Source organism: Elephas maximus, chromosome 14 (genome assembly GCF_024166365.1).
Source record: "Elephas maximus indicus isolate mEleMax1 chromosome 14, mEleMax1 primary haplotype, whole genome shotgun sequence".
NCBI classification, from domain to species: domain Eukaryota; kingdom Metazoa; phylum Chordata; class Mammalia; order Proboscidea; family Elephantidae; genus Elephas; species Elephas maximus.
In genome coordinates, this window is record NC_064832.1 from 61,855,086 (window position 1) to 61,880,151 (window position 25,066).

The 25,066-nt window shown below is 35.4% G+C and overlaps 1 protein-coding gene across 2 annotated transcripts in view; it reads right to left on the reverse strand.

The window, feature by feature from the left end:
• The window catches only part of KLHL1 (kelch like family member 1), a 474,296-nt gene that overhangs the window by 305,492 nt on the left and 143,738 nt on the right, over positions 1 to 25,066 (reverse strand). Inside the window, exon 2 of one of the 2 annotated variants that reach the window (XM_049853060.1) lies at positions 2,974 to 3,156. The exons of the other annotated variant lie outside the window; for it this stretch is intronic. Within the exon in view, the coding sequence (XP_049709017.1) occupies positions 2,974 to 3,156 (183 nt within the window). The remainder of the gene's footprint in view (positions 1 to 2,973; positions 3,157 to 25,066) is intronic. 2 annotated transcript variants of the gene reach the window in all.

Genomic DNA, 25,066 nt, shown 5'->3' on the forward strand with positions numbered 1-25,066 from the left:
TCCTATACGGTCGCTATGAGTTGGAATCTTTTCAAAGGCAGTGGATTTGGTTTTTATTATTGCATCGCCATGTTTTATGCCCAAAGACAATACTTAACTGTGCTAATAAAAAGATGAGTATAATTTTAAAATCATCAACTTGCTTACTATTGCTAATATGATTTTTCCTTTTAAGCAAAGGGCTAAAAATGTCCACTATTAATTGCAATTGTTTCATTGGGTTAAAGTATAAATTAGGGGACACATTATATCTGTAATTTTTCACACAATTTTTTTTTGGTTCCCCATAAATATCTTTTTCACATGTGTGTTCATATTTGTTTGGCTTAGAATTGTAAGGATATAAATTACTTGTAACTAGAAAATGTTAGCATTTTTAATCATAGTGTAAAGAAAATATGAAACTTTATTTGAATTAATATAGACATGATGACAAAATAAAACTATAAAATTTTTCTTATTACTCTTAAGGAATGTGTAGTTGATTGACAATAATGTCTTTGTTTTAATATATTCTAAATGCATAAAATTTAAATATTCATGTAAATTCATATTTAAGTAATTAATTGCTGAGATTTTTTAGAGTAACCTAAATTAAAAAGTGATATTATTTTTTAGTCATTAAGATTATTATAAAGCTACTTGCATAATCATTTATAAAATAATATTAAGAACTAGATAAAAGAGTAATAAGAAAAATAATGTGGGGTATTATAGGGTTGCTATGAGTTGGAAGGAAACCCTGGTGGTGTAGTGGTTAAGCACTACAGCTGCTAACCAAAGGGTCAGCAGTTCGAATCCGCCAGGCACTCCTTGGAAACTCTATGGGGCAGTTCTACTCTGTCCTATAGGGTTGCTATGAGTCAGATTCGACTCGATGGCAATGGGTTTTTTTAGTATGAGTCGGAATCAACTCGACAGCACTGGATTTGGTTTATTTGGTTTTGGTATTATAAGTACAAGGAATTGTTCAATAAGTTAGTTAAAATGTGCTTCAGAAGAGAAAATGTTCAATTAATACCAATAAAAGATTATAAAATAAGATGCTATAAATTAAATGAAACACAACTGTCATTAAAAAATAATGAACATCTTATGTTTTAATGTATTTTTGAGTTGATCGAGTCCATCTTTTAATAAGTATGTTCAACATGTGAAAACTAATCACTTAACTAATTTGTAAACTGAATACAGTAAATTATTTAGTTATACTCTCAAATTAGCAATACTATCGCTTAGCCTGAAGAATGTAATAGAATTTCTATTTTTTTATTTTTAACTGGAAATAAAGAAAAGATTAGTTATTGCTTAATTTATTTGGGGTTAAAAAAGAGAAAAAATATCTGTATTTCATAATATTGTCTTATTATGCTTTTAATTTTCCATAGCTCATTAATTTTAAACCTACCTGAGAAAGTGAAATAAGGTTGCTTTTACACACAACCTCAGCATAGATTAATTACTGAAAAGTATGAAAAACCCAAAAACAAAAAATCTAAAGTCACATATTTTGTTAGTCATAACTAAATTTCAAGGTTATGAGAGCAATAAAAATTAAATCAACTATGTTTAAGAATTACTTTGAGGAATTATTTATCATTCAAAATTCTAAGTAAAGGTTAAGAATGAGTAAATCATTATCTGTGTGATATTTAATAATCAAGAATTTTAAATAATCATAAAGGTACTACTCTTAAGATTTTCTATCATTAATTCAAGCTATAATTGCTTTTGAAACCAAAGGATGCTAGCAAGATAAAAACAGAGAATAATTGCATTTTTGCTAGACACATTACAGTATTGAATATTTCTTTCAATAATAGTGATGATTTATGTTAATTGTTCTCTAACCTATGATAATGAAATTTCACAGTAATATTTGAAAAATAAATGTGAATAGTATATTATTAGACTTTGTGGCATAGCTAGCTGGCAGATTGAAAGTCTAAATGATCTTGATTAGTTATTCAGTGTCATTTTTTTCCTTCTTATATGTTTCCAATACTGAAAATTCAATGTCCACATCTTAATGTTCTCAGTGTAAACTTGGATTCAGTACTTACATGTTCATCCTGCTATCATGGTAGTAATATAGCTATATTTTTAGTAATCCATGCTTAGGTGAACATATATTATCCAGATGATATCACTTACTTTTAAAAATATGGGATAGGGAAAGCATTTAAGATGTTTTTGTATACTTGCATAATTTACCCTTCTTATTAAATTCTTTATTAAATTCACAGTATTAATAGTATTAAATGTGACATACTTCAAGATAGTCTAAGGCTGCTTGCACATGGACTCAACTCTTTGAAATAATCATATCTGACTTAAATAACAGTGCTTTGTTCACTTAAAATTTCAAGAAATAATTAGAAAAATAAAGTATAAAACCAAAATCAAATTTAATGAGTTTTTATAAGTAAGGTGGTAGTAAGTGGGTTAGCTTTCAAATATATTGAGCCTTGGGAATAACATTATCATAAATTAAGTAATTTTCAATAAGAACAAAATAAAGAAGTAAATATGAAGCACATTAAATTTCCTAGTTGAAACAAATAATGTCTTCAATATAACATGATTTTCTTTAAAAAATGACAGAAAAGCATGTCTCGTTTCAGATCTTATGCAAATATACATCTGCCTAGATTATAATTGATTTCCACTTAGTATAAATGTGAGTCAGACAAAGATGAGTACTTTTTCTCCATAGTTATCTCTTGTTATAAAAAGTTTATTTTTTAAATCATTTACACATGCTTTATTTATTAAATAAAATTAACTACTTAAAATAGCAATTATAGTAGTTATAAATAGGGCCTATTCCCTGAAAGAATAAAAAGACCTAAAGTCCCTTAGAAATGTGTTCTCAAGTCTGCAATTATAGTAGAATATTCTCCAATCTACATATAAGATCCTATCACTTCTAAACACATGACACATATGCTCAATAAATAAAGGTTACTGTACCGATGCGCAGGTATCTTTCGGTTCCCAACAATCAAGATAACATCACAAAGTTGCTGTTGCTTCAAGTAACTTTCCATCTTTCTGAAGGTTTGCTCTGCATGGTGAACGGCCTGGTAGAATTCTTCAGAGCTACTGGAGTCCATATCACTTTGAGGTGTCAGAGAATGGCAGTTTGCTGACAATCTGTGAACCACAAAAGAAAGACGGTGTTCATAAAGTACCACCGATTCTCCAGACCTAGAGACAGACTTTGAGAATTTCATAGCGAAAATTCATGTTACTGTCCTTATTTTATCATTTTTAATACAATTCAGAAAAATTTATTTCAAATTAAATGGTTATACTCTAAACCAAAGCCAAACCAAAGTCGATTCCTACTCATAGCAAACCTATAGGACACAGTAGAACTGCCCCATAGAGTTTGCAACAAGTGCCTGGTGGATTTGAACTTCTGACATTTTGGTTGGGAGCCCACAGCTCTTAACCCCTAAGCCACCAGGTTTTCTGATTATACACTAGTGAGCAATAAATGAATAGAAAATTATCTCTTTGTATCTTGACTTAACGAAAAAAAAAAAATTAAAACATGTCCATAATTATTATGCTGTAGTTATTAAGTCTGAAAAAAATCACTGAAATAGTAATATATTAATATACTTATTCTAAAAGTAATTACTAATGAAATATTAGTTTTTCACGTGATATTGAAGGAGCTAATTTAATTATATCATTCTAGATAATTATGATTCTTGGGATGTTTTACATAATGTTGCTTTACAGAAGTAGGTGTTTTATTATTTAAAAAAATGAGGAATTTTTTTGTTGACAATTAAATTTCAAAGACAATTATTGTTTCATATTTGGCACTTAATTAGTTAAACCAAAAAGTATACAGAATGTATTAGTTCAGCATTTATAAATATTTTAAATACTAATAGGCACATGTAACGAAGTTGGAGATTTTGAAAAGTCATAGGCTGTTTCACCACTGAGTTTTTTTTTTTTTTTAATACCGCCCTTTATTGAAAAAGGAGAAGTTAAAACCACCAATATAATATAGGATGGATATTGGAATTCTGGAGGCTTGAGGCAACCAGAATTTCAGAGATGAAGATCTCAACAAGCAGGAAAACTCAACTAAGTAAGATTATCATTCTGTACCTCTTTTACCCTGGAGTCATTTGCTGTTTCTTGAGCATTACTAAAAAAAAAACAAAAACAAAAAACCCAGTGCCGTTAAACAAGAAGAAAATGGCTTGTAGGAGGCTAAGAAGTGAAGTAGAACTCAAGACACATAATTTTTAATTTAGGGATCACTCAAGTATATGGGTCTCTGGTAAATGCGCAGACTCTCAATTTGCCCCCCGTGACAGCTATATCCTATGTGTAACAGGAACAGGAAAGCACCAAGATAATACGAATATCCAAACATAGATTTGAATCAGTAACATCTTTAATTGCATTAATTTGGTTTTCACATCTAAAACAAACCAAACCAAACCCATTGCCAATGAGTCAGTTATGACTCATAGCGACACTATAGGACAGAATAGATCTGGCCCATAGGGTTTTCCAGGGAGCACCTGATGGGTTGAACTGCTGACCTTTTGGTTACAGCTGAGCTCTTAAACTGTGCCAGAAGGGCTCCAGGCAAATAGGTAAATCATATCTAGAGGATAGCATTGAAACAAAACCTGAGAAGCATGTCACAAGAAAAACAAATTATAGGTCATTCTTTTCCCCAAATATTGTTTCGAGAATTCAAAACAAAATGCTAGCAAATATAGAATATATAAAAAGGATGCTGCGTCACAACTAATTTGGGCTCCAGGAACACAATTTAACCATATAAAAGCATCTAATAAACCAAACCCGCTGCTGTTGAGTCCATTCCTACTCCTGGCAACCCCTATGGGGTTTTCTTGACTGTAATCTTTTTGCTGTTGTTATTTTCTGTGTACTTCTTTTTATTATTGTAATACGCACACAACAACATATATGATATTTATCAGTTTCTACAAGCACACTTCAGTGACATTGATTATATTATTCAAGTTATGCAGCGACTTTTCCTTTTTCCAAATTACCCCAACCACCTTAATATATCTTTAATAGATTCTAAGCAAAAAAAACCAAAAAAAAAAACCTTCTTTCCCTCTCCCTTCCACCTCTGGTAACTACTAATTACTTTTGGTTTCTACATATTCGCTTCTTTCATATAAGGAATATCATACAATATGTGTCCTTTTATAACTGACATTTCACTCAGCATAATGTCCTCAAGGTTCATCCACTTTGTGGCACGCATCAGGACTTCATTCCTCCTTATGGATGAGTAATGTTCTATTGTGTATATATATATATATATATTACATTTTGATTATCCATTCATCAGTTGATGAACATTTTGGTTGTTTCCACCTTTTGGCTATTGTGAATAGTGCTCTGATGAACACTGGAGTACTTACGTCTGTTCACGTTACTGCTTTCAGGTCTTTTGTGTATGTACCAAAGGGTGGAATTGCTGGGTCACGTGTTAGAACTATGTTCAACTTTTTGAGAAACTGCCATGCTCTTTTCCACATTGGGTGTACCAGTTTGCATTCCTACCAGCAGTGGATGAGTGTTCTTGTTTCTCCACAGCCTCACCAACACCTAATGTTTTCCATTTCTTTTCTTTTTTAATCATTGCTATTCTTACGGTGGTGAAATGTTATCTCTTTGTAGTTTTGATTTGCCTTTGAGTTGGAGTGGACTCAACAACACCCAACAACAACAATGGCTAATGACTTTGGTCTTTTTTTTCATGTGCTTGCTGGACATTTTAATATTTTCCTTGGTGAAATATCTGTTCACGTTCTTCACCCACATTTTTTGATTAGGCTGTTTGTTTTTTTGCTGTTTTTGTTATCAGCTGTTATCTTTTATGGAACCAGATCATCAGGGCTTTCTTCCATGATGCCAGTGGGTAGGTTAGAACTGCCAACTTTTAGATAAGCAGCTGAGGGCAAACTGTTCCTGCCACCCAGAGACCTAAAACAACTAATAGCATCATATTTACTGGAAACATTTTCCTTCTTTATATTAATTATAAACTAAAACCAAAACCCATTGCCACTGAGTCGATTCTGACTCACAGTGACTATTACGACAGAATAGAACCAAGCCATAGGGTATCCAAGGCTGTAAATCTTTGTGGAAGCAGACTACTACATCTTTCTCCCACAGAGTGGATGGGGTTTGAACTGCCAATCTTTTGGTTGACAGTCAAGCACTTTAACCACTGCACCACCAGGGCTCCTTGATATTAGCTATAAGATCTGTTTTACCACTTCTATTCATTTTTCTGGAAAGTCTAGCCAGTGTAATGTAACCAAGGGGAAGTGACCAGAACCCACTGGATTTATATTTTTAAAAAATGCATCTCTCATTATTTCTAGATGTGCTTATGTACGTAGAAAATCCAAAAGAATCTACAAACATACAAATCAAAATCCATTTAAATTATGTGTGTTCTCAGTTATCTATATTTGTCTATACACTCTGCCTGATTTCATTAGGCTTTACAAGTTTTTCTTTAATGATTTGAAATGTATACAACTTTTGCTTTATTATAATTTTTCCTTTTACAAGTTTGCAAATTACAAGCCCAGAATATGAAGTTCAAAATTCTGCATATGTAGCAAGAACAACATAATTCTTCTACACATTAACACACTGAACAGAAAATCACAAAATTCCTCCAGGGCTATTATTACTGACTCTCTGATAACTAAGAAAAATCAAGCCAGGACTTTAAGTTGCCAAACAGTTTAATAAAACTACCCCGAAAGAGCCCCTGATGTTTCTAGTCTGTTGCCCAGTCTACATGAATAGGGTCTAAAAGAAAAGATATTAGGGGAAATTCTACAGAATAGCTCCAGAAGAGTTTAAAGGGATTTGAGGATAAAGGTTCCATTTAGATCCTATTTTTCATTAAAATACTAAAGGCAAGAAACTTCACACCTCACTAAGAATTTCATAGTCTTGGGAAAGTTACTAAGAAAATAATGTAATATACTTCATTTTGAAGTCACCCGGGTTTTGATGCGTACAATGCTAGAGTCAATAGTGAAAGAAATGGAATAATACAATTTCAGAACTTGGCGATACTTTAGAAATAAAATAGCACTTGGGCATAGAATTTGACAGGATTTACTGAAAGTCCAAAAGCTAATCACTGCCATGACAAGATCTTCTTTTACATAATTTAAGTAACTTAACCTATCTCAATATAAAATAGACCTGGGCATTTTCTGAAGAATTTGAAAGTCATTTGAAAGAGTAAGTCTCAGAACAGAAAGCTGGAAGCTAGGCTCTATGATTTTTTTTTTTTCCAAAGTTTAAAATCATTCCTGGATTTTTTTCCTATGACATCTCATGCTTGGACTCTCTCTGTGTTCTATCTAAACACTAGCCATTTTTCCAAAAGGTTGGTCAATCTGTCAGAGAAATGGTTAGGTAGGTTTGACTTGATTTTCTCCTATAAAGTCATTGTCACGGTGCTGACACATTTCCTCATAAATCATTTCCTGATCTGGGGTAGGACTCCTTGTCCCAGATGTTTGATTTAGGATGGAATTTAAAGAAGACCTTCCATATCAGAACCCCAGTAATTTTAAAAACTTAAGTTCATTATTTAACCTACTTTCCTCCGTCACTATATCTAGCCGTATTAATTTAATAAGGAAGGCAGTAAAATTTTGGAAAATAGAGGTTTTATCTTTAGATAAATGAAAATGTGACATTAGGTAATTTCTTATTCTTGTCTGAACTCTCACATCTTCAGCCTAAATAAACTGTACAGTTTCTTTCTAATCTAAGAATTTTAAATCCGATGATCTGAGACTATTTTTTATCTATATTGTGGTCCAGCAACATAAAGCTTTAAGGTACAAGAAATACAATTAAAAAATCTAATATAATTTCTTCCCATCAGAATTTAAACATGTTTAAGCATCCCTCAACCCTGAAAATATAACAATAAAAGGAATAAAAACTTCCCTTGATCTCACAAACTACTCAAACGATAGCTTTATCTTTTGTATTCCTTTCACAACCAAATGTCTTTAAAGAGTGATCTGCACTCATTATCTTCATTTCCTAATCCTCCAAACACTTCTCACCTGAATGCCATCTGACTTCCGCAACCACAGCTCTAATGAGACTGATGGTGCCAAGGGTACCAGCATTTTCCTAGTGGCTTTATTTCACTTTCATTTTTCATTCTTAATTGCTGAAAACTGACCAACATACTTTTCTGTTCTTTTGATAAACAATTCAGGACTAAACATTCTCACTTTCCTTGTAACAAACAATTTAGAGATGAAGCATATTTTTCCTATTTTTGTGCTAAATATTGGGATCAAGCAGATAAAACTTACATCAGGAAATAGTTATTTCCGGAAAATTAGACTGTAAATTATCCAAAAGAAGCATACTTATTAAAATCAATGGATGACTCTTCAGTTTTCATATTAAGACCCCTAACTATCTACCCACTAATTTCAAACTATAAAGTCATAAACTTTATCTATTGGCATTTCCCCAGCCTTCAATGCCTCATTAGACCAAGTCCTATATGACCTGATTCTTTCTTTAACTTTTACTACCCTTCCACTTCAAGCTTTAATTCTAACCATACCAATTAATCCCAGTTTCTGCAATATGCCATACACTCTTTCTTCACTGCCACACATTCTTTCTTCTGTAGCCTCTACACACACATTTTTCTTTATCTGGAACGTTTATAACATATTAGCATTCGTCTGCTTACTCTGACTACTCCTTCAGGAATCACTTTAAATATTACTTTTTCCGAAAAAATCTTAATCTTTATATGGAGGAACAGGGGCTACTGCTTCATGTTAATAACCTATTATAATTTAAATACATTCCTGGCATGTGAAATATTATAGGAGTTCAATAACTATTTGTAGGTTAATGACTGAAGAATATTTTAGGAGAAGGTGGCTTTGGCCAGGTACCAATTTGAACTCCATTGTATTTTTTCACTGTCACAAAAATCTAGCACTAAGAAAATAAGCAAATACATTTATATCTCAATTAATTGTACACAGATGATAGTTAATGTTTGTCTAAATTGTGATTGTTGAATATTGAATAGTTTCCAGAGCACAAGAAGAAAAAAAAACATAAATACTTGATTTACCCAGAATAAAAACTCTCTTATACTTCTCTCGTAGTATATTTATGTTTGTTGTGAAAATAGTAATAAATACATTATATATACTAAAGAAAATACTAAGAAATATTCTTTTAACAGATAACAAGGATCTATGGCTAAGACTAGATCCCAAAGATATTATTTTTTTTTTATTAACTGAATGACTAAAAGTCTAACTAAAATGACAAAATAATGGCAAGCCATTTTCTGTTCCTCTTGAGTGATAAGGATGAGCTTTTTTTTTAAGAAAAAAATTAAATAATATCAAAGTAATTATTCATACATAAAAAAGCTCTTGGGAAAGACTTGACTATAGTGTAAAATGATTTTATTTAATTAAAAAATTTAACTATTTGGTTTAGTCCTGTAATATGGTGTATATTTTAGGAAATGTACATTTCTCCCAATTTTGTTTCCATCAGAGAAATATATATTTTAACTTAAAAACAAAATTCTTTATAAGATATTGGATTTTGGTTGTTTGCCTACTTTTTATGTTGCTTAAATATTTTATACCATCTATTATTTTGGAGCCCTGGTGACACAGGTTAACAGCTGAGCTGCTAACCCACATATTATTTTAATTTAAAAAGCATAAAGTCATTATTGGAAATCATTATTACCGGCAACATCAAAGTTCAAAAAATGACCAAAAATTTTGAGATTAAAAAGTACATTGCATGTTTTAATTAAACTCAAAAGCCTTAATCCTAGAGTTTATAATTTATTAAACTAAAACATATAAATAGTACCTCTGCATGATAATAAACCTGTTGCCGTGAAGTCAATTCTGACTCAAAGAAACCGTACAGGACACAGTAGAACTGCCCGTAGGGTTTCCAAGGAGCGGCTGGGGGATTCCAACTGCCGACCTTTCGGTTAGCAGCAAAATGCTCAACCACTGAGCCACCAGGGCTTCTTGCATTACAATTAAAAAAAAAAAAAACCGTTGGGGTCCAGTCGATTCCCACTCATTAGCAACCCTAAAGGACAGAGTAGAACTGTGTCGTAAGGTTTCCAAGGAGACCCTGGTGGATTCCAACTGTCGACATTTTGTTTAGCAGCCGTGGCTCTTAACCACTAGCCACCAGTGTTTCCTGGATTATATTAGTAGTGAACAAATCATCATCATCATGTATCAGTGTGGAAGACTAAACCAACGTTCCAAATAAACGTATACAGTCATGCAGTGCATAACGTCCCTTGGGGCAACGTCTAACCACACATACATTGGATGCCCACAGTCCAGCTCTGTATCAAGCTCACCCCATTGACCCTCGCCTTCGGGAATAGGCACCCCTGGGAGGAGTGGACACCAGATCCTGCTCCTGAGCGCCCAAGTTCAGCAGGCATCTGGAGGCTGGGCTGGGGAGGGCGCACTGGGTTACCAAAGCCTTTTCACTTCTACCTTAGGCCCATGCCAGAGCCTCCCCACCATGACTTTCACTGGGCTGCAGGGCTGCTCACCAGGTGGGACCTGGCTCAGCTCTCGTTTGAGACGTCTGCAGTGGAAGGGGCCCGGGTTGTGGGCTGTGCACTACACAGCAGCCCCTGCGACCATGGGCCCCAGAGCTCTGTGGACCAGGGTGTTTGCACCATGTCCAAATCACATAATGTCCTATTTCATGGAAGGTATAGTGGATGTTAAAAGACCGTGGCTGTATAAGATAGTATGGTAAACACATCCATGTTCAAATTGTTTCAGAACCCTTGAGAGAAAGTTCAGATCCAGGAAATATTATTAATGGATAAAGTTCAAGCACCAGGTGCTAGCACTGAAAAATAAGAATGAATACAGTCACTAATGTTTCTGGGTAAAATTTTACTGTATAATTAGAATTTTTAAGTAATATTTTATTGTGATTTAGGTGAAAGCTTAGAAAGCAGTTTAGGTTCCCATTCAACAATTTCTACACAAGTTGTCTATTGATATTGGTTACGTGGGTGAACATTTCATTGTTTTTGCTCTGGTTGTTCCATTTCCATTAATCTTGTTTTCCTGCTCCCTTCCGTTCTCATCTTTGTTTTAAATAAATGGCTGACCATTTGTTCTCATATAGGTGATTTTGTAAAGGAGCACAATGCTTACAGGTGATATTTTCTGAGCCAATTTGTTATTTAGCTACAAAGTGATCTCAGGGGTTGGTTTCAGTTGAAGGTTTGAATACTATCTCAGGTAAAAAGTCTTGGAGAGTTGTCCAGTTTCAACAAGTACAGCAGGTCTGGTTTTTGTTTTGTTTTCTTTAGCAATTTGAGGTTCTGTTCCATATTTTTCTCCCATTATACCAGGATCCATCTATTGTGGCCCTGATTAGAACAGCCAGTAGTGGTTGTTCTAATCAGGGCCACAATAGATGGATCCTGGTATAATGGGAGAAAAATATGGCACCCTCTAGCTTTCCTGGTCTCAGGGTAGATGAGGCCGTCGTTTATGTAGTCTATTTGTCCTGTAGGCTAGTCTCTTCTTTGAGTTTTTGGTTTTCTTCTTTCTCTTTTTCACCTGATGAGTAGACACCAACAGCTGTATCTTAGATGGTCGCTCACATGGTTCTAAGACCCCAGATACTGCTCACCAAACTAGGATGTAGAATATAACCTTCTGAGCTATATTATACTAATTGACCAAAATGTTCCATGAGACTGTGGTCCTAATCCTTTAAACCCAGAAATCCAATCCCTTGAGATGTTTGGTTATGTCTAAGAAGTATCCATAACTGTGTCCCCTACGTGCTTTATTACATATATGAATAGATATGCATACAGTCACATAGATGTATATACACATACATATGCATACACCTACATAAAAACACACAAATACATGCCTGTACACATACATGCCTATATGTAAATTTATATACCCACATATATATTTTTTGTTATGTAGCTCTTTAAAAATAATTAAACTTTTTCTTTATTTTTTTTATTAACTTTTATTAAGCTTCAAGTAAACGTTTACAAATCCAATCAGTCTGTCACATATAAGTTTACATACATCTCACTGCCTACTCCCACTTGCTCTCCCCCTCTTGAGTCAGCCCTTTCAGTCTCTCCTTTCGTGACAATTTTGCCAGCTTCCCTCTTTCTCTATCCTCCCATCCCCCCTCCAGACAAGAGTTGCCAACACAATCTCAAGTGTCCACCTGATATAATTAGCTCACTCTTCATCAGCGTCTCTCTCACACCCGCTGACCAGTCCCTTTCATGTCTGATGAGTTGTCTTCGGGGATGGTTCCTGTCCTGTGCCAACAGAAGGTCTGGGGACCATGGCCGCTGGGATTCCTCTAGTCTCAGTCAGACCATTAAGTATGGTCTTTTTATGAGAATTTGGGGTCTGTATCCCACTGATCTCCTGCTCCCTCAGGGGTCCTCTGCTGTGCTCCCTGTCAGGGCAGTCATCGATTGTGGCCGGGCACCAACTAGTTCTTGTGGTCTCAGGATGATGTAGGTCTCTGGTTCATGTGGCCCTTTCTGTCTGCTGGGCTCTTAGTTGTCGTGTGGCCTTGGTGTTCTTCATTTTCCTTTGCTCCAGGTTGGTTGAGACCAATTGATGCATCTTAGATGGCTGCTTGTTAGCATTTAAGACCCCAGACACCACATTTCAAAGTGGGATGCAGAATGATTTCATAATAGAATTATATTGCCAATTGACTTAGAAGTCCCCTTAAACCATGTTCCCCAGACCCCCGCCCTTGCTCCGCTGACCTTTGAAGCATTCATTTTATCCCGGAAACTTCTTTGCTTTTGGTCCAGTCCAATTGAGCTGACCTTCCATGTATTGAGTGTTGTCTTTCCCTTCACCTAAAGCAGTTCTTATCTACTCATTAATCAATAAAAAACCCTCTCCCACCCTCCCTCCCTCCCCCCCTCGTAACCACAAAAGTATGTGTTCTTCTCAGGTTTACTATTTCTCAAGATCTTATAATAGTGGTCTAATACAATATTTGTCCTTTTGCCTCTGACTCATTTCGCTCAGCATAATGCCTTCCAGGTTCCTCCATGTTATGAAATGTTTCAGAGATTCGTCACTGTTCTTTATCGATGCGTAGTATTCCATTGTGTGAATATACCACAATTTATTTACCCATTCATCCGTTGATGGACACCTTGGTTGCTTCCACCTTTTTGCTATTGTAAACAGAGCTGCAATAAACATGGGTGTGCATATATCTGTTTGTATGAAGGCTCTTGTATCTCTAGGGTATATTCTGAGGAGTGGGATTTCTGGGTTGTATGGTAGTTCTATTTCTAACTGTTTAAGATAACGCCAGATAGATTTCCAAAGTGGTTGTACCATTTTACATTCCCACCAGCAGTGTATAAGAGTTCCAATCTCTCCGCAGCCTCTCCAACATTTATTATTTTGTGTTTTTTGGATTAATGCCAGCCTTGCTGGAGTGAGATGGAATCTCATTGTAGTTTTAATTTGCATTTCTCTAATGGCTAATGATCGAGAGCATTTTCTCATGTATCTGTTGGCTGCCTGAATATCTTCTTTAGTGAAATGTGTGTTCATATCCTTTGCCCACTTTTTGATAGGGTTGTTTGTCTTTTTGTGGTTGAGTTTTGACAGAATCATGTAGATTTTAGAGATCAGGCGCTGGTCTGAGATGTCATAGCTGAATATTCTTTCCCAGTCTGTAGGTGGTCTTTTTACTCTTTTGGAGAAGTCTTTAGATGAGCATAGTTGTTTGATTTTTAGGAGCTCCCAGTTATTGGGTTTCTCTTCATCATTTTTGGTAATGTTTTGTATTCTGTTTATGCCTTGTATTACGGCTCCTAGTGTTGTCCCAATTTTTTCTTCCATGATCTTTATCGTTTTAGTCTTTATGTTTAGGTCTTTGATCCACTTGGAGTTAGTTTTTGTGCATGGTGTAAGGTATGGGTCCTGTTTCATTTTTTTGCAAATGGATATCCAGTTATGCCAGCACCATTTGTTAAAAAGGCTATCTTTTCCCCAATTAATTGACACTGGTCCTTTGTCAAATATCAGCTGCTCATACGTGGATGGATCTATGTCTGGGTTCTCAATTCTGTTCCATTGGTCTATGTGCCTGTTGTTGTACCAGTACCAGGCTGTTTTGACTACTGTGGCTGTATAATAGCTTCTGAAATCAGGTAGAGTGAGGCCTCCCACTTTCTTCTTCTTTTTCAGTAATGCTTTGCTTATCCGAGGCTTCTTTCCCTTCCATATGAAGTTGGTGATTTATTTCTCTATCCCCTTAAAAAATGACATTGGAATTTGGATTGGAAGTGCGTTATATGTATAGATGGCTTTTGGTAGAATAGACATTTTTACTATGTTAAGTCTTCCTATCCATGAGCAAGGTATGTTTTTCCACTTAAGTATGTCCTTTTGAATTTCTTGTAGTAGAGCTTTGTAGTTTTCTTTGTATAGGTCTTTTACATCCTTGGTAAGATTTATTCCTAAGTATCTTATCTTCTTGGGGGCTACTCTGAGTGGTATTGATTTGGTTATTTCCTCTTCGGTGTTCTTTTTGTTGATGTAGAGGAATCCAAGTGATTTTTGTATGTTTATTTTATAACCTGAGACTCTGCCAAACTCTTCTATTAGTTTCAGTAGTTTTCTGGAGGATTCCTTAGGGTTTTCTGTGTATATAATCATGTCATCTGCAAATAGTGATAACTTTACTTCTTCCTTGCCAATCCGGATACCCTTTATTTCTTTGTCTAGCCTAATTGCCCTGGCTAGGACTTCCAGCACGATGTTGAATAAGAGCGGTGATAAAGGGCATCCTTGTCTGGTTCCCGTTCTCAAGGGAAATGCTTTCAGGTTCTCTCCATTTAGAGTGATTTTGGCTGTTGGCTTTGCATAGATGCCCTTTATTATGTTGAGGAATTTTCCTTCAATTCCTATTTTGGTGAGAGTTTTTATCATAAATGGGTGTTGGACTTTGTCAAATGCCTTTTCTGCATCAATTGATAAGATCATGTGGTTTTTGTCTTTTGTTTTATTTATGTGATGGATTACATTAATGGTTTTTCTGATATTAAACCAGCCTTGCATACCTGGTATAAATCCCACTTGATCAGGGTGAATTATTTTTTTGATGTGTTGTTGGATTCTATTGGCTAGAATTTTGTTGAGTATTTTTGCATCTATGTTCATGAGGGATATAGGTCTATAATTTTCTTTTTTTGTAATGTCTTTACCTGGTTTTGGTATCAGGGAGATGGTGGCTTCATAGAATGAGTTGGGTAGTATTCCGTCATTTTCTATGCTTTGGAATACCTTCAGAAGTAGTGGTGTTAACTGTTCTCTGAAAGTTTGGTAGAACTCTGCAGTGAAGCCGTCCGGGCCAGGGCTTTTTTTTGTTGGGAGTTTTTTGATTACTGTTTCAATCTCTTTTTTTGTTATGGGTCTATTTAGTTGTTCTACTTCTGAACGTGTTAGTTTAGGAAGGTAGTATTTTTCCAGGAATTCATCCATTTCTTCTAGGTTTGCAAATTTGTTAGAGTACAATTTTTCATAATAATCTGAAATGATTCTTTTAATTTCATTTGGTTCTGTTGTGATGTGGTCCTTCTCGTTTGTTATTCGGGTTATTTGTTTCCTTTCCTGTATTTCTTTAGTCAGTCTAGCCAATGGTTTATCAATTTTGTTAATTTTTTCAAAGAACCAGCTTTTGGCTTTGTTAATTCTTTCAATTGTTTTTCTGTTCTCTAATTCATTTAGTTCAGCTCTAATTTTTATTATTTGTTTTCTTCTGGTGCCTGATGGATTCTTTTGTTGCTCACTTTCTATTTGTTCAAGTTGTAGGGACAGTTCTCTGATTTTGGCTCTTTCTTCTTTTTGTATGTGTGCATTTATCGATATAAATTGGCCTCTGAGCACTGCTTTTGCTGTGTCCCAGAGGTTTTGATAGGAAGTATTTTCATTCTCCTTGCTTTCTAAGAATTTCCTTATTCCCTCCTTGATGTCTTCTAGAACCCAGTCTTTTTTCAGGAGGGTATTGTTCAGTTTCCAAGTATTTGATTTCTTTTCCCTAGTTTTTCTGTTATTGATTTCTAGTTTCATTGCCTTGTGGTCTGAGAAGATGCTTTGTAATATTTCGATGTTTTGGACTCTGCAAAGGTTTGTTTTATGACCTAATATGTGGTCTATTCTAGAGAATGTTCCATGTGCGCTAGAAAAAAAAGTATATTTTGCAGCAGTTGGGTGGAGAGTTCTGTATAAGTCTATGAGGTCAAGTTGGTTGATTGTCGTAATTAGATCTTCCATGTCTCTATTGAGCTTCTTACTGGATGTCCTGTCCTTCTCCGAAAGTGGTGTGTTGAAATCTCCTACTATAATTGTGGAGGTATCTATCTCAATTTTCAATTCTGTTAAAATTTGATTCATGTATCTTGCAGCCCTGTCATTGAGTGCGTAAATATTTAATATGGTTATGTCTTCCTGATCAATTGTCCCTTTTATCATTATATAGTGTCCTTCTTTGTCCTTTGTGGTGGATTTAAGTCTAAAGTCTATTTTGTCAGAAATTAATATTGCTACTCCTCTTCTTTTTTGCTTATTGTTTGCTTGATATATTTTTTTCCATCCTTTGAGTTTTTGTTTGTTTGTGTCTCTAAGTCTAAGGTGTGTCTCTTGTAGGCAGCATATAGATGGATCGTGTTTCTTTATCCAGTCTGAGACTCTCTGTCTCTTTATTGGTGCATTTAGTCCATTTACATTCAGCATAATTATAGATAAATAAGTTTTTAGTGCTGTCATTTTGATGCCTTTTTATGTGTGTTGTTGACAATTTCATTTTTCCACATACTTTTTTGTGCTGAGGAGTTTTTCTTAGTAAATTGTGAGATCCTCTTTTTCATAGTGTTTGACTTTATGTTAGTTGAGTCGTTACGTTTTTCTTGGCTTTTATCTTGAGTTATAGAGTTGTTATACCTTTTTGTGGTTACCTTATTATTTACCCCTATTTTTCTAAGTAAAAACCTAACTTGTATTGTTCTATATTGCCTTGTATCACTCTCCATATGGCAGTTCAGTGCCTCGTGTATTTAGTCCCTCTTTTTGATTATTGTGATCTTTTACCTATTGACTTCCATGATTCCCTGTTATGTGTATTTTTTTTTTAATTAATCTTAATTTGTTTGTTTTTGTGATTTCCCTATTTGAGTTGATATCAGGACGTTCTGTTTTGTGACCTTGTGTTGTGCTGATATCTGATATTATTGGTTCTCTGACCAAACAATATCCTTTAGTATTTCTTGTAGCTTTGGTTTGGTTTTTGCAAATTCTCTAAACTTGTGTTTATCTGTAAATATCTTAATTTCGCCTTCATATTTCAGAGAGAATTTTGCTGGATATATGATCCTTGGCTGGCAGTTTTTCTCCTTCAGTGTTCTGTATATGTCGTCCCATTCCCTTCTTGCCTGCATGGTTTCTGCTGAGTAGTCTGAACTTATTCTTATTAATTCTCCCTTGAAGGAAACCTTTCTTTTCTCCCTGGCTGCTTTTAAAATTTTCTGTTTATCTTTGGTTTTGGTGAGTTTGATGATAATATGTCTGGGTGTTTTTCTTTTTGGATCAATCTTAAATGGGGTTCGATGAGCATCTTGGATAGATAACCTTTCGTCTTTCATGATGTCAGGGAAGTTTTCTGTCAGGAGTTCTTCAACTATTTTCTCTGTGTTTTCTGTCCCCCCTCCCTGTTCTGGGACTCCAATCACCCGCAGGTTATCCTTCTTGATAGAGTCCCACATGATTCTTAGGGTTTCTTCATTTTTTTAAATTCTTTTATCAGATTTTTTTTCAGCTATGTTGGTGTTGATTCCCTGGTCCTCCAGATGTCCCAGTCTGCATTCTAATTGCCTGAGTCTGCTCCTCTGACTTCCTATTGCGTTGTCTAATTCTGAAATTTTATCGTTAATCTTTTGGATTTCTACATGCTGTCTCTCTATGGATTCTTGCAACTTATTAATTTTTACACTATGTTCTTGAATAATCTTTTTGAGTTCTTCAACAGTTTTATCAGTGTATTCCTTGGCTTTTTCTGCAGTTAGCCTTATTTCATTTGTGATGTCTTTAAGCATTCTGTAAATTAGTTTTTTATATTCTGTATCTGATAATTCCAGGATAGCATCTTCATTTGGGAAAGATTTTGATTCTTTTGTTTGGGGGGTTGGAGAAGCTGTCATGGTCTGCTTCTTTAAGTGGTTTGATATGGATTGTTGTCTCCGAGCCATCACTGGGAAACTAGTTTTTCCAGAAAATCCGCTAAAAAAAAAATGCAGTCAGATCCCTATCAGAGTTCTCCCTCTGGCTCAGGCTATTCGGATGTTAATGAAGCCGCCTGGGGAGGGTGGGGGAGGGAACAGAGAGATAGGAGAGTAGCACCTCAGAATATAGCCGGAGTTGCTTGTCTTGCTTGGAATGACTATTATATCTGAGATTCCTGCGGGGCGCGTCGCCTATGTGTGCTGGCTGTGTTGAGATTGCCCCCGGGGGGTCTGGCCTGTTGGAGTCATGGTCAGATCCTCCGCTTCCAGCCCCACGCCCAGCGTCAAGGCTCCCCTACTGGGACGGTGCACTCTCGACTCCAAAATCAGTCGCTGCCTCCGGGGGACTTCTCGTTCCTCCAGCCGCGTTGCCGTGCCACTCCTGCGAACCAATTAGGCCCCCTCCTGGGGTTAGTTCAGGTGGGTGGAGCAGCTCCCCTTGCTTGTGCCGTGACCGAGTATCCCTGCTGGGACGCTGTTCTCCCCGCTCCAATACCAGTCGCTGCCTCCCGGGGACTTCTCCTACCGGCTGCGTCCCACGCCGCCTGCGCGACCCGGCTGGGCCCCTTCCCGGGGTTAGTTCAGGGGGGTGGAGCAGCTCTCCGTGTTTATGCCGTACCTGCGTCCAGTCCAAATCCCGGCGGGACGGTTCCCCGGCTGGGACGCTGCTCTTCCCGTTCCAAGACCAGTCACTGCCTCCCGGGGACTTCTCCTACCGGCTGCGTCCCACGCCGCCCGTGGAACCGGCTGGTCCCCCTCCCGGGGTTAGTTCAGGGGGGTGGAGCAGCTCACTGTGCTTGTGCCGTACCTGACTGGTACGCTGGCTCCAGGCTCTGGAAACAATCGCTCCTTCCCCATATTAGTTCGTTCTCCGTCTCTAAATCTGTGATTGTTGTTCAGGGTTCGTAGATTGTTATGTATGTGATCGATTCACTTGTTTTTCCGTGTCTTTGTTGTAAGAGGGATCCGAGGTAGCGTCTGCCTAGTCTGCCATCTTGGTTCCGCCTTCATAATTAAACTTTTAAATAAAGCTTTTTTATTAAATTATTAAATCACACATACACATATAGCTGTGCAATGAACTACTTAAAATACTTATTTTTTGCCTTTTCTTGTCCATTTATATAAGGGAGGTCTGATAATATTTGTTCTTTTGTGATTGGCTTATTTTGCTAGGCATAATGTCTTCAAGGTCCATTCTTACTGCGGCATGTATGAAGACTTCATTTCTCCTACTGGCTAAGTTGTATTCCATTGTATGTATGCACCACATTTTGTTTATCCATTCTGTTATTGGGCATTTAGGTTGTTTCTATGTTTTGGGTATTGTAAATAGTACTGCAATGAACATTGTTGTGCAAGTCTCTTTTTGAGTCTCTGCTTTTAAGTCTTTTGGGTATATACCTAAAGGGTGAAATTGCTGTGTCATATGGTAGTTTTTTGTTTTTTTTTTTTATGTAGTTCTACTTTTAGTTTTTTTTGAGGAACGACCACACTGTTTTCTACAATGGCTGTATCATTTTGCATTCCTTCCAATAACAATAAGGGTTCACATCTTCACTAACATTTTTTATTTTTTTTTATTTTTTTTTTTTTTTTAAATCTTAGCCATCCTAGTAGGAGTGAAATAGTATCTCACTGTGGTTTTGATTTGCCTCTCTTTGATGGCTAATGATGTTGAGCATCTTTTCATGTATTGGTGGCCATTTGAACGTTCTCTTTGGTGAAATGTCTATTCAAATCCTTTGCCCATTTTCCCATTGGGTTATTTACCTTTTTGTTGTTTAATTGTCACTGTTTTGCATATATTTTGGTTATTAGATTCTTGTTGGATATATGGATTCCAAAGATATTCTCCCAGTCAGTAGCTCGTCTTTTTGCCTTTTTGGTAAAATCTTTTGATGAACAAAAGTTTTTTTTTTTTTTTATGCATTTATTTATGCTGTCTTTTGCAGTTTGTGCTTTTATTATCACACTAGATAATCTCTTGTAAAAAGCTGGGCTTGACAGCATTGCTCCTGTTTCTTATTTTAAGAATTTTACGGTTTTTGCTTGCACACTTAAGTCCTTAATTCCACTTTGAATTTGTTTTTTCTGTATAGTGTAAGGTATGGATCCTGTTTCATTATTCTGCATTTGGAATTCCAATTTTCCCATCACCATTTATTGAAGAGACTCTTTTTTCCCCCATTGAAATGTACTTAGGATCCTTGTCCAAATCAGTTGACAGTAGATGGCTGGGTTTATTTCTGGACTCTCAATTCTATTCCATTAGCCTATGCGTCTACTGTTATACCAGTACCAAGCTGTTTTGATTACTGTGGCATTATGCTTTAAAATCAGGAAGTGTAAGTCCTCTAACTTAGTTCTTTCAGCATTATTTGGGATCTCTTACCATTCCATATGAAGTTGAGGATTTGTTTTTCTATTTCTGTAAGAAGGCTCTGTTGGGATTTTGATCAGGTTTGCATTGAATCTATAGATTGATTCGGGTAGTATTGGTATTTTAACAATATTAAGTCTTCGAATCAATGAACATGGAACATCTTTCCATTTATTAAAGTCTTCTTTAATCTTTTTCAGCAGGATTTTATAGTTTTCATTTATAAGTCAATCACATCCCTGGTTATAGCTGTCCATAGGTATTTTAATCACTTAGATGCTATTGTAAACAGAACTGTTTCCTTAATTTCCCTTTCAGATTTCTCATTGCTGCTGCATAGAAATCCAACTGATTGCTTTGTTTACCTTGTGCCTTGCAACTTTACTAACTTCCCCTGTTAGCTCTAGATGTTTTCTTGTAGACCCTTTGAGATTTTCTATATATATTGGATCATTCACAAGTAGAGCTAATTTTACTGCTTTTTTTCTAATCTAGATAACTTTTATTTCTATTTCTTGTCTTATTGCTCTAGCTAGGACTTCTAATACAATATAGAATAGACGTGGTGAGAACAGGCACCCTTGTCTTGTTCTGATTACAAGGAGAAAACTGTCAGTGTTTTTCCATTAAGTATAATGTTGACTTTTCATATACACCCTGAATCATATTGACAAATTTCCCTTCTATTACAATCTTCTTCAGAGTTTTCATCAAGAAAGAGTATTGGATTTTATCAAATGATTTTTCTTCATACATAGATATGGTCACGTAGCTATTTTTCTTTGTTCTATTGATGTGGTGTATTACGTTGATTGATTTTCTAATGCTGAAACATCCTTTCATTTATGAAATGAATCCTACTTGCTCATGGTGTTTGAATCTTTTAATATGCTATTAGATTGTATTTACTAGAATTTTCTTGAGGATTTTTGCCTCTATATTTATAAGAGATATTGGCTTGTAGTTTTCTTTTTTTGTGGTGTCTTTTTCTGGTTTGAGTATTAGGGCTATGTTTTCCTTATAGAATGAATAACGGAGTAGCCCTTCCTTCTCTGTCTTTTGGAAGAGTTTAAATGGTATTGGTGTCAATTCTTCTTTAAATATTTGGTAGAATTCCCCAGTGAATCCAGTGGTTCAGGATTATTTTTCGTTGGGAGGTTTCTGATTATGATTTGATCTCTTCACTTTATGAGTCTGTTGTTACTTTCTATTTCCTCTTGAGTCAGTTTGGGTAGGTTGTGTGCTTCTAAAAATTTTTCCATTTCATCTAGGCTATCCAGTTCGTTGCCATATAGTTAGTTGTTCATAATATTTTGCCATAATTCTCTTTTTTTCAATCTGGTCAGTTGTAATGATGCCTCGTTCATATTTTATTTTGGTTATTCCTGTATCTTCTTTATTTGTCAGTCTAGCTAAAGGTTTATAAATTGTATTGATCTTTTAAAGAACCAACTTCTAGTTTTTTGATTCTCTCTATTGTTTTTCTGTGTTCAATTTTATTTGTTTATTTTCTGATCTTTATTATTTCCTTTCCTATGGTAACTTTAGGCTTAGCTTGCTCTTCTCTTTCTAGTTCCTGGAGTTGTTGAGTTAGGCTGTTAATTTAAAAAAAAAATTCTTCTTTCTTTTAATGTAGACATTTACTGCTGTAAGTTTTCCTCTGAGAACTACCTTAGCTGCATTCCATTAGTTTTGGTATGTGTGCTTTCATTTTCATTTGACTTTAAAAAAATTGTGATTTCTCTTTTGATATATCTTCCTTGACCCAATAACATCAAACGGAGAGAGAAGGGGAAGGATTGGTATAGATATAGAATTTCCTGTATGTTACTGTAGTTAACTTGGCACCAACTTAGAATGTTATAAGTACAGGCTCTTAAATGTAATATTTATGGTAACCAATAAGAAAATGTATTAAAAAAATCATACACAAAAGGAAAGGAGAAGGGAACCAAAATAGTTCAGTACAATAAAACCAACAAAACACAAAAGCAAGCAGTACTAGAGGGCAAAGACAAAAAAGGATTAAGACACACAAAAAAATAAATAACAATATGGCAGAAGTAAGTCACTTCTTATCAGTAATTATAGTAAATGTAAATGGACTAAACACTCCAATCAAAAGGCAGAGAGTGACAGAATGGATTAAAAAAAAAAAAAATGATCCAAGTATATGCTGTTTACAAGAGACACACTTTAAACCCAAGAACACAAATAAATTGAAAGTGAAAGGATGGGGAAAAAAATACTTCATGCAAATAATAACCAAAAGAGAGCTAAGTGGCAATCTTAATATCATACAAAATAGACTTTAAGACAGAATCTGTCAAAAGGTACGAATATGAACATTATATAGTGATAAAAGGATAAATTAATCAAGAAGATTTAACTATCACGAATATATATTCACCCATTATCTTGGCACTTATGTATATAAAGCAAACATTGATAGACTTGAAGGGAGAAATAGATTGTTGTTCTTAGGTGCTGTTGAGCCATTTCCAACCCACAGCAACCCAATGTACAACAATGGGCTCAAACATAAAAACAATTGTGAAGATGGTCCAGGACTGGGCAGTGTTTCATTCTGTTATGCATTGTTGTAGCCACTGCCTCAATCTGTCTCACTGAGGATCTTCTCTTTTTCATGGACTCTCTACTTTAGCAAACATGATATCCTTTTCCATGGACTGACCCCTCTTGATAACATGTCCAAAGTATGTGAGGCTTAGCCTCAGCATCCTTGATTCTAAGGAGCATTCTGGTTGTAATTCTTCTAAAACAGAGTTGTTTGTTCTTTTGGCAATCCATGGTATAGTCTATATTCTTCACCAACACCATAATTCAAAGGCATCAATTCTTCTTCGGTTTTCCTCATTGTCCAGGTTTTGAAAGCATATGAGGAAATTGAAAACAACATGGTTTAGGTCAGGTGCACTTAGTCTTCAAGATGACATCTTCGCTTTTCAACACTTTAAAGAACTCTTTTGCAGCAGATTTGCTCAATGCATTTTGTCTTTTTATTTTTTGACTACTGCTTCCATGGGTGCTGATTGTGGATCCATGTAAAATGAAACACGGATGGAATTGAAGGAAGAAATAGAAAGTACTACAATAACAGTTAAAGGCTTCAATCTGTGAATATTGGACATAACATATAGAAAGGAAATCAACAGGGAAATAGAGGGCCTGAATGACATTATAAACCAACTGGGCTTAACAAACGTGTATAGAACGCTCCACCCAAAAAACAGCACAATATACATTCTACTCCAGTACATGTGGATCATTCTCTAGGACAGACCACACTTTAGGTCGCAAAGCAAGTCCTGATAAATTTAAAAAGACTGAAATCATGCAAAGCCTTTTTCTCTTACCTCAATGGAGTGAAGTTAAAATATTTATATATCATTCTAAAATCCCATGATTACTAGAAATTAAATACATTCACTCTTTTTAAATCCTCCATTGACAAATCATGTCTGACTTCAAGAAAATTAGCAATCGAACCTATGGTATCTTTTATCTTCTTCAATAAACTAATTTAGAGTAAAACAGAACTTTCTTTGGAAAACAGAAACTCTTACAGCTGTATTACCTTAACTAATTTGTTTTCATACAATAACAGAAAAGGAAAATATGTTCTTGTAGCAATTAATTTAGAGAGATAAACTAGACATGACCTCAAAGGCTGATACTAGAAAACATGAATTAAATATGTTTTATTTGCATTTTCAACTATTGAATTAAAAAAAAAAAAAACGTTATTTTTTTCAGTCTTCTTGTGAAGTATCACAAAGTAAACACGTTTAAATAGTCATCTACCCATTGCCTTTGAGTCCATTCTGACTCATAGCAACCCTGTAGGATGGAGTAGAACCGCCCCATAAGGTTTCTAAGACTGTAAACCTTATGAAAGAAAACTGCCACATCTTTCTTCCTCGGCACAGCTGGTGGATTCAAATAGCCAATCTTTAGGTTAGCAGCTGAGCACTTAACCTCTGTGTCACCAGGGCTACTTTCCAAGAGGCATAACCCAGCCTAAATAAATAATTAGGTAAAAAAAAAAAAAGAAATATTATTACCAGCCCAGTGGTACTTTCCTCCCTCAATGTTCCCCTAAAATTACAAAATAGGACTAAAGAAACGGTTATAATGAATAGAGGTATACATTAAAAGCAAAATCTGCTACTGACAAACTTAAGTTCCATGAGTGTTTTATTTGCAATTCCAAATACTTT